Source organism: Palaemon carinicauda, chromosome 12, assembly GCF_036898095.1.
Source record: "Palaemon carinicauda isolate YSFRI2023 chromosome 12, ASM3689809v2, whole genome shotgun sequence".
Lineage (NCBI taxonomy): Eukaryota > Metazoa > Arthropoda > Malacostraca > Decapoda > Palaemonidae > Palaemon > Palaemon carinicauda.
In genome coordinates, this window is record NC_090736.1 from 129,030,928 (window position 1) to 129,045,533 (window position 14,606).

Consider the following 14,606-nt stretch of genomic DNA (forward strand, 5'->3'; position numbering starts at 1 on the left):
CTTCGCTGTAGCTGCCGGTTTCGTGGTCTTGGTAGGATGTGGTTGCTGGGTTGCTGGAGGTTTATAGGGCTTTGATGTTAAAGCTCTATGTAGGAGAGAGTCCTGATTGGACTTCCTCCACCTCTCAGCCTCCTGCTCCACGTCCTTAGGCTCGAACAAATTCTCCCCCAAGATGGAAGAATGTCTGAGCCTGCTGATCTCGGTGCTGGGGACCTTTTGGTGGAATCTCTCAGACACTGCCTCTCGACGTTTCAAGATGGTATTAGCCCACAAGTTCAAGACTTTGTGGGCTAGAAACTCGATTGTACGAGTGCCTGAGAGTAAAAAGGTCTCCATGGCCTTCCTAGTACTCTCCTTGGACAAGTCCTCAGATCGGAACAGGATGCCCAGAGACCCTAGCCAGATGTCCAGCCACGAGGTTGCCTGCATGGCACACTTCGCCACCTTCTCCTGGCTAAGGATCTCCGTTGCCGAGAACGAGACTTGCCGGTTGGAGTCTCTCTGGAGGGACTCCCCTGGTAAGCTCTTCCAAAGATTGGTGTAGGGGAAGAGCTAAACAAGTCTCCTCCATGATGTCAAAGTACCTCCTCTGATGGACACGAGGAGGCGGGAGGAGTTTGTTACCAGCGCTGGATTGGCTGGAGGAGGCAAGCTCGGAGAGCTGGCCTTCGACCTTGTCTCTGGCACTCTTAACCCCTTGGGACCAGGGCAAAGCCGCGCTGGCCCGGGACCAGGGCAAAGCCGCGCTGGCCCGGGACCAGGGCAAAGCCGCGCTGGCCCTTGAGGGTTTTTGAGTACCAAAGACTCGGTCCAAGACCGTGTCCTTGCCCTCACGAGGGGGAATCTCTGGATCCGCAAACCCATTGAGATTCCTCATAAGGGTCAGACCCTGCCAGAACGCATGCTCTGATTCCTGTAGCTCTCCTCCTGAAGGGTTAGCAGCGAAGTCTCCTGTCCGCAAAGGCTCTTATTGGGGGGACTCGTGGACGTTTTCTGAGGGCTTGGCTGGCTCCGGTCTAATCCTTGAGGATGACTTAGGTAAAGTCTTAGAGTCCTTCGACTCCCTCCTTGGAGGGATGCAGGACTCCAACAGTGATGGTGGAAGGCTCTTCTCCACCCCTACCCGAGAAGACTTCCCGGCGCGAGGTGGGGTTTCCCTCATTGGTGCGATGGGGGAATGCCTCACCTCGCGTGACTTCCCTGAGGACGGGAAATCTTCGTCTGGGGGGGTTGAGGAGGCCATCCTCAAAGACTTCCGAGGAGTCAGCTTCGCCCTTGGAGAAGTTACCACGTCAGATACTCCTCTCTTCCTCTTCAGGGGAGTAGAAGCTGCCACTGATTTGTGGCCCAGCTCAGAGAACAGGCTTAAAAACCTGCATGACCGCTCTGACCAGGGACCCAAAGCAAGGCTGCTGACTGACAGCTGTGCTGTCAGAAACTCCCTCTGGAGGGAAGGGGATCGTTCGATCCCTAGGAGGAGTTACCAAAGGAGGGTTTGCCTGAAAAGAAGAAGGAGAAAAGTCCCTGGACCTCTCCGGAATCCTCCCTCCCTCCAGCGAGCTCGCTGTTCTGCGCTTGCACGGGGAGGGGGGGGAACGCGACGATGATGACCTGGCCGCACGTTGTCCTGCAGCCTCACGCTGGGGATCCCGCTGGCGCGCGGGAGATTGTTCGCGCACGGGCGCGCAAGGGCGATGGCGAGGGCATGCAAGCGCGGGCGTGTGAGCGAGAGATGGCAGAGGGCGCGCAGAAGGGTGGATGAGCGCTCTCGCGCGCGAAGGCGATTGTTTGTGCGCAGGATCTAGCCGAAGAGCCCGTTGGGGCAATAACGTTGGGCGCGCGTGCAGGAGATATATCCATTGCACGCGGGCGCGCATGAGAGCGCACATCTGGTTGTGGAGGTGGGCGCGCAGGGCGCGCGTGTGGCGACCAGGCAGGGTCCGATGGCGCGTCGGTGAGCGCTGGCAAGCAGGGGAAGAGGTTACCTTCCCCCTTGCGCCCAGATCAGAAGATCGTGGGCGCGCAGGAGATCGTTGGCGTTCAGGCGAGCGCTGCGCGCAGGAGAACAAGGGCGCGCATGGCACGCAGCAGGTTGAGGGCGCGCAGTAGCGCGCTGGCGAACAGGTGAGCGCTGGAGCGCTATAACAGGAACTTCTGCAGGCGAGCACTTGCGCGCAGGTGATTGTTGGCGCGTAAGGGACTTAGGCATAATTTTGTGCAAAAGCCCTTTGTGCCCCGAAGGGACCATTGCCCGTCTTACAACGGGATGAGTTGGCGCCCACAGCGCGTCAGCAGCCAGGGACGGCGACGGCAGGTCAGCAGGTCTAGCGGGTGGAAGGTCGGCGTGCCCTTTGTAAGGACGACCTTCCACCAAAGGAGATCACGAACGCTCTGGGGAGAGGTCCAGGGATGTAGCTGGTAGAGTTGGAGAACGACGGCGAGGTTCCTCTGCGGCGGACTGCGGAGATGATGAACCGAAGAGGCGCCTCCTAACACCCTTGTGAGGTGAAGGAAGGCCTCTACGGCAAAGAAGAAGGCAGGCTTTACGCCTTATATGCCCTCTGGGGGCCGTGGGGTCAGCGGGCTGACCATCAGCAGTCCTCCAAAGAGGAGTCTCTGTGAGAGAACTTCCCCGAGGGGGAGAATCACCGGCAAGAGAGACCGTTGGACTTAGTTCCTCCCTCGAAGGATGTTCGGAGGGGGGAACTAAGCCTTCAGCTACATCAGTAACGTCAGGAGCAGAGATTTGATACAACTCATCGGAAGCCTCTGCCACAACAACGTCGACGATAGACAGAGGATCAACCTCTGCTAAAGTCGGCGATTGTTTGACAGCTGCCCCCAACCTGATCATGTCAAACAAGGCTTCCTTGGAGGGCGAACCCTCAAGCCCCAAGGAAGCCCAAAGCTGCAAAAAATCATTATTAGACACATTTACATTAAAATCCTCCCCCGGGGGAGGAGGAGGAGCTGCCTCGCTATGGGAGGCAACTCCCTCTCTTAAACCCCGAGATTGGTCAACAGAACTACGGCCTACGCTACCACTCTACAGTTTCTCGGAAGAAACCGATCGAGTGGGAGCTTCGGAGGAGGTTTGGGCCACGGAAGAAGAGCCCTTGGGATTTTCTCCTTTCAAAGAAACCTTCGAAGGAGAAATATCCCCTCTGGACTTCTTCCGGCGCCGAGAAAACCTCTCCCACTGGGAGGTAAACCACTCCCTACACTCACCACACACATTATTCTTATCACACCGCTGGCCCCTACAGTAAGGACACAAGGTGTGGGGGTCCGTTTCGACCGCCGACACATAGGTGCCACAAGGGCGGTCAGGTAATCTAGGACACTTGGGCATCACAGAGGCCAACTTCACACACACACTGTCAAAAGGAAAAGCAAACAAAAGATTAGCAATGGCTGTCAAAGAAGGCGAGGGTGACAGCGGACACGTCCGACTACCACCCGAGCCAAGAGCAAAGTGAACTCAAGCACAGGTGTGTGTGAGGGGGGGGGGGTAGCAAGGTATCCTCCATAAACCCCACTAACTAGTGGTGGGTTAGTAAACCCTCGTTAAAATTCTAATGGCTCGTCATTTCAGCTACGCCGAAAGTAATTACCCATATTAAATAGCGTGGTTTGTATTTCAGTTACGGAACAAATATATCTTTCTTCTGTCACAAAAATTTCTAAAAGGATTCGGAAGTGGTAAAATAAGATAAAAGAAGTCAAAGCTAGAGTTAGTTTCAGCATCGGCTAGCATAGGCTATGTCATCTTCACTCACCGTTATCATGTGGGTTATTGTTGGTCGTATCATCGTCATCAACAGGGAAGCGATTGATTGCTGGATCAATTGCTTCCTTGAGTGGATTATTTGCACCTTTTGGATCTAGATCCAATGCCCAGGAGAAATTCATTAAAGCTAAATGAGTCTGGCCCAACTTTTTGTGCACCTGTTTAACAAAAGAAGATTCACTTACATTCACAAAAAAGATGTAATTATAACATGATCTAAATTAACGTAGTGATACCTCAGTATACAGCAATAATTCATTCCAGAAGGAAGGACATACTGAAAATTATGGATTCCACATGAATTTTTCACATAAGAAATAAATGGAAATGTAATACAGTGATTCCTTACTGAATACAGTACAGAATAAAATTGTATAAATTTATACACTACATATTACAAAAATTCATAAACTCAAGTCAAATTTCCAGTAAGGAATGTAAATCTTAGCCTATCCTATATTTATGTAGAGAATACTCAAGGTTAGGCCAGGGTACAATAACAACTAAGTGTTTTAATCATCATACATACATACATATACCAAGGCACTTCCCCCAATTTTGGGGGTAGCTGACATCAAACAAATGAAACAAAAAAGGGGACGTCTCCTCTCTATGTTCCTCCAAGCCTGACAAGAGACTCAACCGAGTTCGGCTGGTACTACTAGGGTGGCACAGCCCACCCTCCCACATTATCCACCACAGATTAAGCTTCATAATGCTGAATCCCCTACTGCTGCTACATCTACGGTCATCCAAGGCACCGGAGGAAGCAGCAGGGCCTACCGGAACTGCGTCACAATCGCTTGCCAATCATTCCTATTTCTAGCACGCTCTCTTACCCCTCTCACATCTATCCTCCTATCTCCCAGAACTTCCTTCACACCATCCATCCACCCAAACCTTGGCCTTCCTCTTGTACTTCTCCCATCAACTCTTACATTCATCACCTTCTTTAGCAGACAGCCATTTTCCATTCTCTCAACATGGCCAAACCACCTCAACACATTCACATCCACTCTAGCTGCTAACTCATTTCTTACACCCGTTCTCACCCTCACTACTTCGTTCCTAACCCTATCTACTCGAGATACACCAGCCATACTCCTTAGACACTTCATCTCAAACACATTCAATTTCTGTCTCTCCGTCACTTTCATTCCCCCACAACTCCGATCCATACATCACAGTTGGTACAATCACTTTCTCATACAGAACTCTCTTTACATTCATGCCCAACCCTCTATTATTTACTACTCCCTTAACTGCCCCCAACACTTTGCATCCTTCATTCACTCTCTGACGTACATCTGCTTCCACTCCACCATTTGCTGCAACAATATACCTGAAGTACTTAAAACTGATCCACCTCCTCAAGTAACTCTCCATTCAACATGACATTCAACCTCGCACCACCTTCCCTTCTCGTAAATATCATAACCTTGCTCTTGCCCACATTAACTCTCAACTTCCTTCTCTCACACACCCTTCCAAATTCTGTCACTAATCGGACAAGCTTCTCTTCCGCATCTGCAACCAGTAGAGTATCATCTGCAAATAACAACTGATTTACCTCCCATTCATGGTCATTCTCATCTACCAGTTTCAATCCTCGTCCAAGCACTCGAACATTCACCTCTCTCACCACTCCATCAACATACAAGATAAACAACCATGGTGACATCACACATCCCTGTTTCAGCCCCACTCTCACCGGAAACCAATCGCTCACTTCATTTCCTATCCTAACACATGCTTTACTACCTTTGTAGAAACTTTTCACTGCTTGCAACAACCTTCCACAAACTCCATATAACCTCACCACATTCCACATTGCTTCCCTATCAACTCTATCATACGCTTTCTCAAGATCCATAAACGCGACATACCCTCCTTACCTTTTGCTACATATTTCTCGCATATCTGCCTAACTGTAAAAATCTAATTCATACGACCCCTACCTCTTCTAAAACCCCCCTGTACTTTTAAGATTGCATTCTGTTTTACCCTTAATCCTATTAATCAGTACTCTAACATACACTTTTCTCACTACACTCAACAAACTAATACCCCTTGAATTACAGCACTCATGCACATCTCCCTTACCCTTATATAGTGGTACAATACACGCGCAAACCCAATCTACTGGTACCATTGACAACACAAAACACATATTAAACAATCCCACCAACCATTCAAGTACAGTCATACCCCCTTCCTTCAACATCTCAGCTCTCACATCATCCATACCAGATGCTTTTCCTACTCTCGTTTCATCTAGTGCTCTCCTCACTTCCTCTCTTGTAATCTCTCTCTCATTCTCATCTCCCATCACCGGCACCTCAACACCTGCAACAGCAATTATATCTGCCTCACTATTATCCTCAGCATTCAGTAAACTTTCAAAATACTCCGCCCACCTTTTCCTTGCCTCCTCTCCTTTTAACAACCTTCCATTTCTCTTTCACTGTCTCTTCAATTCTTGAACCAGCCTTCCTTACTCTCTTCACTTCTTTCCAAAACTTCTTATTCTCTTCCTATGAATGATCCAATCCCTGACCCCACCTTATGTCAGCTGCCTCACTTACCTTGCGCTTTACTTCCACATTTTTCTCTCTATATCTTTCATACTTCTCTACATTATTACACTTACAAAAGCCCTCTTACTCTCTTCCACTTTTACCTTCACTCCTTCATTCCACCATTCACTGCCCTTCCTCATGCTGCCTCCAACAAACTTCTTGCCACACACATCAATTGCAATCCCAACAAAATTTTCTTTTACTAACTCCCACTCCTCCTCTAAATTACCAGTTTCTCTTACTTTCTACTTCGTCATATGCCATTTTCAACTTCTCTTGATATTTACTTTTTACCCCCGGTTTTATTAGCTCTTCAATCCTCACTAGCTCCCTTTTACATCCACCTACTCTATTCCCCCACTCTTTTGCTACAACTAATTTTCCTTCCACCAAAAAATGATCAGACATACCGTTAGCCATACCCCTAAATACGTGCATGTCTTTCAATCTTCCAAACGTTCTTTTAATTATCAACACAATCCATTAACGCCCTTTCTACCACTCTTCCATTTGTCACTCTTTCCCATGCATACTTGTTTTTATATTTCTTTTTGAAAAAGCTAGAGCTTATCACAATCTCTTGCTCAACACACATATCTATCAGTCTCTCACCACTCTCATTTTCACCTGGTACGCCATACTTCCCAATGACACCTTCTACCTCTCCAGCACCCACTCTAGCATTTAAGTCACCCATGACAACTACATAACTCCTTCTACCCAGTCCTTCTACACACCTAGTTAATTCATTCCGCTCTTCTTCACTTTTCTCACAACCTGGCCCATACGCACTGACAAAAGCCCAACATTCCCTACTCAACCTAACCCTTACCCACATTAACCTAGATGATATCTCCTTCCATTCCACTACTTTACCTGTCATCCATTCACTCAGCAATAAAGCCACACCTTCTCTTGCTCTTCCCTTTCAACCCCAGACATTTCACCAAACATCACTTCACCCTTTCCTTTCATCTTTCTCTCACACAAGGCCAATACATCCATCCTTCTATTCCTAAACATACTTCCAATCTCACATCTTTTACTCTCTATCGTACTACATCCACGTACATTCAAACACCCTAAAACTAGAGTGCGGGGAGCAGTCACTCTCCCCCCAGCTCCATCTCTTTGATGTCTCACAGGATTATAATACAGGAGAGGGGGTTCCCAGCCCCCTCGTCCCGTCCCTTTTAGTCGCCTCTTACGACACGCAAGGATACGTTGGCGCTATTCTAATTGTTTTTATGCCCCCGGGGCATAATAAATTATAATAAATGAACAAAGTAGCTATTACTTTGTATTCTTTTCAATAAACCTCTAAAAAAGTGTATAACTGCCTAATTTACTATACTCATCCTAACCCAAATTGCATATTGTATATACCTGTAAGTTAAAGGTCGCTTATGAATAGCAAAGGTAAGGGACAGGACAATGTCCTAGAGACAGACCATATACAGTACACCCCCCTCTCCACCAGGCTATGACCAGGGAGGGCCAGGCAATGGCTGCTGATGACTTAGCAGTTAGATCTATCCAATCCCTATCTCACAAGGATGGTGATAATGCAGACTCTTTTAGTCACTATTGAGCTTGAGCGTGTCTCAAATTCCCATTCAGCAGATTGCCAAGCAGGGACGTTCACAATGGACTCAAATAACCAGTAGTTGAAAAGTGCACACAAAGTAGTTGATTGTTTTGAAGGAACACTTAAATTAATTTGAGGAAGCAGAAAGAGGAGAAAAGCATGACAAGGTTATCAGGGTCCAAATCTGCATCATATTTACTGGTTGAGGCTCCATCCTGAATGACTTGAAGCAGATTGGCCTTCTGCTTTCTTGTAGAATTTATCCAATGTTGATTGACTTGTAGCTTTTTGACAGTTTTTTTTTTAAATTACTTCATATATATCAGTCAACGCTATCTTATTTGCACTTAAAAAATATATATATATTTTTGTGTATCTATTTTCTCAAGTGAGTTTATAAAAGCATTGAGCCTTTGGAATGCTTCAGCTATTTCCTTTACAATGAATCTTTTTGGCTGCCAATCGGCAAGTTTTGTTTATGTTGTGATGGGATACGGTTTAGATTGCTAAGATCCAGTGTGATTCACCATGAATCTAATGCAACAGTATTTATTTCAATACATTATTTAGTGCAATGCAGTTGGTCAGCAGTTGACTAAAAGTAGTAATGAGGGTGATGCCACTATCAGTTCTAGAAAATCTGCTTCCTTGGAACACAGATCTATGACTCAAGTTCAGATAAGCAGGTTAATAATGCTTTTCCTTAGCTGTTTACAGTACTCATATTCAATGACAACTATAAGATAACATACCGGTAAGAACAAAAATGTAATACCTTTTATATCCAAAAAGACGTGAAATGATATATATCAGGCAATGATAAACACTGCGAAATGATATCTATCAGGTGATGATAAAGACCACGAAAGGATATCTATCAAGCGACGATAAAAACCGCGAAATATCTATCAAGCAATGATACTTTTTTTTTTTTTGAGAAATGAGTCCACTACGACTGCTTGAGACAGGCTAATAGATTGTTTACAAAAGCTGAGAGGGAGAAAATTTCTTCAGTAGAAAATATATCTGTCAGACAGAACCACAATACAATGCTGAGACATAATTAATTTTGTATAAAAACATAATTAATTTTGTTGAAAAACACTGCTATAACACAGACTCTGAAACAATACTTAAGAATACCTAGGTTTGATTCTGTTTTGATTGGCTAAATGAGCTCAAGATATTTGCTAGACTTAGCTGCACTTTCGTCATTATTACTGCCCTCAAATATCTTACACCGTTACTGCAAGTTCAGCCTAAATAATTGATTTAATTTTCTTTTTTTTTTTTTTTACATAATTCAAACTATCATACACTGAAACCTTCAAAGCCACATAATAGGTGTTTATTTTCTTTGGTGTTATAGTATACACAAAAGAAAGAAAATGTAATTCTATATACATTTCAAATGTTAAACATTTTTCCCTATAGTAGGAGGTATTTTTCACTTATGGTGAAACAAGCCTAGCTGGGATTCAAATATATAAAATCTATTATAGAAAAGGGTAGGGTCTAAAGGAATACTAAGCTACGTTTGTTCCTTATGAAGGAGATAGAGAGGATTTCTTCTTTCATTAATTAAAAACCAGGACATATCATAAACTAGGGCAGTTCACTTTTGACATGAAATATTTTGTAATTATTGCCTAGTTATTAGTTAGTAATTTATAACACTTGCCAGATTATATTTTATTGTTTGTTACTTACAATAACATCCTTAAATCCATATAATCCTTAAGTAGGTCCAATACATAAGTAGGGATTTATATTTAAGTAGAATTTAGCAAGTACAGTGGTACCTCTACATACGAATTTAATTCGTTCCACAACCGACTTCGGATGTAGAAAATGTTCGGATGTAGTAACAAATTTTCCCATAAGAATACATGGTAATTCATTTAATTCGTTCCTCAGCCTAAAAACCCATAATAAATCCTTAATAAATGGCTACACATGATTACACATATCAATAACATAACTGCATAATATGAAATAAGCATGTAAAAAAGATAATTATAAAGAAATAATAAATAAAAAATGTGTTTTATTGCCACTTTACCTTAGAGACAGGCCAACGCAGGTGTAAAATTTGCTACACCAGGAGGAGACGGACGATCGGCGAGAAGGTAGACATGGTGTTAACATGTTCTTTAAATAAATACTCTCTCTCTCTCTCTCTCTCTCTCACTCCTCTCTCTCTCTCTCTCTCTCTCTCTCTCTCTCTCTCTCTATTGTTCTTCACTGTTAGTGTTAGAGACATCTATTAATTTTTTCTGAGAGAGAGAGAGAGAGAGAGAGAGAGAGAGAGAGAGAGAGAGAGAACAAAAATGTGTTGTGTACATGTGATTTTTAACAGCGTTAACGAGTTGAAAGACAGTTAAATGTAACTAAAAAAACAATATCAGCGAATCTGAATTCCTTTAATAACTAAAACAAATATTGATACAAACACACTCGTGTGCGTATGCGCAAACACACACACACGCACAAGGAGACACGATCGGCGAGGAAGTAGAGATGGTGACTACGATAACATACCGTAACTTACACTACGGAAATTTTAATCTAACTTAGCTTATTTATTTTTTTTTTATTTTTATATTTCATATTTTTTACATTTTTTTCTTTTCATTTTTTATTTTCATCACTTTCAGTGACGAGTTACGGTATGTTATCACAGTCACCATCTCTACCTCCTCCCCGACCGTCTCTCTTACTGCGCAGCAATTCTTGCACCTGTGTGTGTGTTTGTGCATACGCACACAAGTGTGTTTGTATCAATATTTGTTTTAGTTAATAAAGGAATTCAGATTAGCTGTTATTACTTTCTTAGTTACATTTAATTGTTTTTCAACTCATTGACGCTGTTAAAAATCCTATGTACTCTAAACACAATTTTGTTTAATCTCTCTCGGAAAAAAATAATAGACGTATCTAACACTATAACAGCGAAGAAGAACGAGAGAGAGAGAGAGAGAGAGAGAGAGAGAGAGAGAGAGAGAGGAGAGAGAGAGAGAGAGAGAGAGAGAGAGAGAGAGAGAGAAGAGAGAGAGTTTATTTAAAGAACATGTTAACACCATGTCTACCTTCTCGCTTGTTAATGCTATCTTGATTTTCTTTGCTTCACTTTTTTCTTTCTTTCTGTTCATCACGCTGGCCCTTCTCATAAATGATCGTTGCCAACAATCTCTTTGTCCTTTATCCCTTTCAACAAAAGGCGTTCTATCTCTTCCAGGTTATTGTTATGATGTCTTGTAATAATGGTGATCCCCTTCGAAGATTATTTGCTTTAATGGCTGCCTTCAGCTTGATGATCCTCAAGATCATAGGCCTATTCCGGCCATATTGTTTAGCCATACAGTATCACTCACATGCACACTGCTCTCATGTTTTTCTATAATTTCTTGCTTCAATTCTAATGAAAGAATTGCCTTCTTCCTGTACTGAAACTTAGCTTCTTAGGCACCATGATTATAGGTAAAATCAAAAAGGAAATGTGAGAAAAGGAAGAAAATAAGCACTGTTAATAACAGACCAAACAGAGGACAACCACACAATACACACAAGAACAGAGAAATGAGCACTCGACGCTCAATGGCGTAATGTTTACTTCATATGTTGGAGCAACACTTCGGATGTCGAGGCAGAAATTTGGTCGAATTTTACTTCGTATGTTGGAAAATTTGTATGTTGGGACATTCGTATGTAGAGGTACCACTGTACAGATCTATCTAGATAAACCTAATTAAGTGCACAAATAATTCAAAAGAAATTTTGAATAATATAAAACCTAACTTGACTTTCCTTTGCTTAAAGGTGTTGATAAACTACAAAGACGGTGGTGTGGGAAGGGCAGAGGTGTTATTTTTTTTGGAATAGTCTCCCTTCCATTAAAAAGGAAGTTGAAATTCTGAGGATTTTTTATTAACTTCAACCCGTTTAAGAGTCACCAGGTTTGAGTTTTACTAAAACCTTGTCCATTGAAATTTGTTTTTGTTTCTAAAGAATGTTTATAATGTGGCTTTGTCTGTTACCTTGCGCTTTACTTCCACATTTTTCTCTCTATATCTTTCATACTTCTCTACACTATTACTCTGCAGTCATTCTTCAAATGTCCTCTTTTTCTCTTCAACTTTTACCTTCAACCCTTCATTCCACCATTCACTACCCTTCCGCATGCTGCCTCCAACAAACTTCTTGCCACACACATCACTTGCAATCCCAACAAAATTTTCTCTTACTAACTTCCATTCCTCTAAATTGCCAGTTTCTCTCACTTTCACTCTGTCATATGTCATTTTCAGACTTTCTTGATATTAACTTTTTACCTACGGTTTCATTAACTCTACAACCCTTACTTGCTCCCTTTTACATCCCCCAACTCTTTTTCTCCAACTAATTTTCCTTCAACCAAAAATTGATCAGACAAACTGTTAGCCATACCCCTAAACAAGTGCACGTCTTTCAGTCTTCCAAACGTTCTTTTAGTTATCAACACATAATCCATTAACCTCCATTCTACCCCTCTTCCATTTGCCACTTTTACCCATGTATACTTGTTTTTATCTTTCTTTTTGAAAAAGCTACAACTTATCACCATCTCTTGCTCAACACACACATCTACCAGTCTCTCACCACTCATTTTCACCTGGTATGCCATACTTCCCAACGACACCTTCTACCTCTCCAGCGCCCACTCTAGAAGTTAAGTCATCCATGACAACTACATAATTCCTTCTACCCAGTCTTTCTACACACCTAATTAATTCATTCCACTCTTCTTCACTTTTCTCACAACCTGGCCCATACGCACTAGCTAAAGACAAACATTCTCTACCCAACCTAACCCTTACCCACATTAACCTAGATGATATCTCCTTCCATTCCACTACTTTACCTGTCATCCATTCACTCAGCAATAAAGCTACACCCTCTCTTGCTCTTCCCTTTCAATCCCAGACACTCTACCAGACATTTCACCAAACATCACTTCACCCTTCCCTTTTATCTTTGTTTCAATTAAAGCCAATATATCCATCCTTCTATTCCTAAACATACTTCCAATCTCACATCTTTTACTCTCTATCGTACTACATCCACGCACATTCAGACACCCCAAAACTAGAGGGGAGCAGTCACTCTCCCCCCAACTCCACCTCTTCGATGTCTCATAGGAGTATATAATACAGGAGAGGGGGTTCCCAGCCCCCTCATCCCGTACCCGAGTACCAGGTGCTTATTTAACGGTTTTTCAAAGCGCCCATATTCAAAGTTTGTCATGTGGAGCTCTGTGCCATAAATATAAAAAAATGGGTCTCTTTGCTAGTAAGTGTAATGCTAATTTATCAACAGCTATTACCTCTACAAATGTGGTTGTTTGCTTTCTTTACTTCTCTTTTAGTGGGGTTATAGTACACTAGTGTTTACTTACTCTAATGGTAGTGTAGCCACAACGTTTATTATTGCTTTTACATGTGTTCCATTGCTATCTACATAATTTTCTTTGTTTCAGACATATGTTATCAGTGAGCAGTTTTATTGAATAAAGCCTTGAGATAAGGCTTGTGAATTAATACTACACAAATAATATATGAGGAAGTCATGGATTTTGTATACAGTAACCTCAATCTCCTGGTACTATAGCAAGCAACATTGAATTGTTTGAACATGCATTGGCTTCGTTAGTAATCAAGACTGAGTATCCAACCTCTAATGTGTCACAGTCCTGTAATATACATATATACTGTATAAAACTTCAAGAAGATTGGAATGGCATTTTGAGTGACATTTTATGTTTAAATTAGGCACATTCATGTAAATGGATTAAGCCCGTTGAGCTCTTCAATTAGAATCCGGTCAATGCAATTGATATGCATGTCCCCTACTGTTAAAATACTGAATCAAGAACATACAGTACCAAGGTTAAATGAGGATTGCTGATGTGCTTATTTGGAGAAATAGGAGGCTTTCCTTCTTTAGAAAAGTACAGTAATAAGATCAGCTTTTACTTGGAATAGCTATGCTCAGCTAAGGCTATTGGTCAATTTGTACTTCTACTGATAGGAATACATTTTGACCATAAAAGAAACCATTTTAGGTACATTCCTTCTTTACTTAAACCAGATGGCTCTGTCACTCACTATCTGTAAAAGGCATCCATTTTGGCTGATGTTTGACAATCAACAGAGCCAAAAGACACTCAATCTTCCTCATTCTTATTTTCCTGAAGCTAAGATAACTTGTTTGACTTTTCAGTGATGTAAAATAATAACTTTTAAAAGACCTTAGTGTAAATCCTTTGTTTATTTTTTTTCCCTATAAAACAGCTGATTTCTTAGCTCATAAGTTATCTTGCCATTTTTCAGTGGTTATCGAGAAGAGATTCTCTTTTGCACTTTTGCTGGAGATTTGATAACATTATTTCATTAGGTACATGTGTTTGTGGGAGCTATAGTCCTTTTGATTATAACCAAATTCCTGTAAATCCTAAGAAATCAAAAGATTTTGAAGTCTACTGACAAAATATCTAGATAGATATGCTGAAAGTAATCATCTGCAGCCTAGTTGACAGTTTGGCTTTTGCAAATGCCTTGAGGCATGTGATGACCTTCTTGCTATTTCCAATGATGTACAGAAATCCCTTGAT

General features: G+C 42.5%; 1 protein-coding gene across 1 annotated transcript in view; it reads right to left on the reverse strand.

The window, feature by feature from the left end:
• Cdc27 (cell division cycle protein 27) overlaps positions 1–14,606 on the reverse strand; it is a 186,581-nt gene that overhangs the window by 6,313 nt on the left and 165,662 nt on the right. The window contains exon 13 of the mRNA XM_068384545.1: positions 3,780–3,948. Coding sequence (XP_068240646.1) covers positions 3,780–3,948 — 169 coding nt within the window. The remainder of the gene's footprint in view (positions 1–3,779; positions 3,949–14,606) is intronic.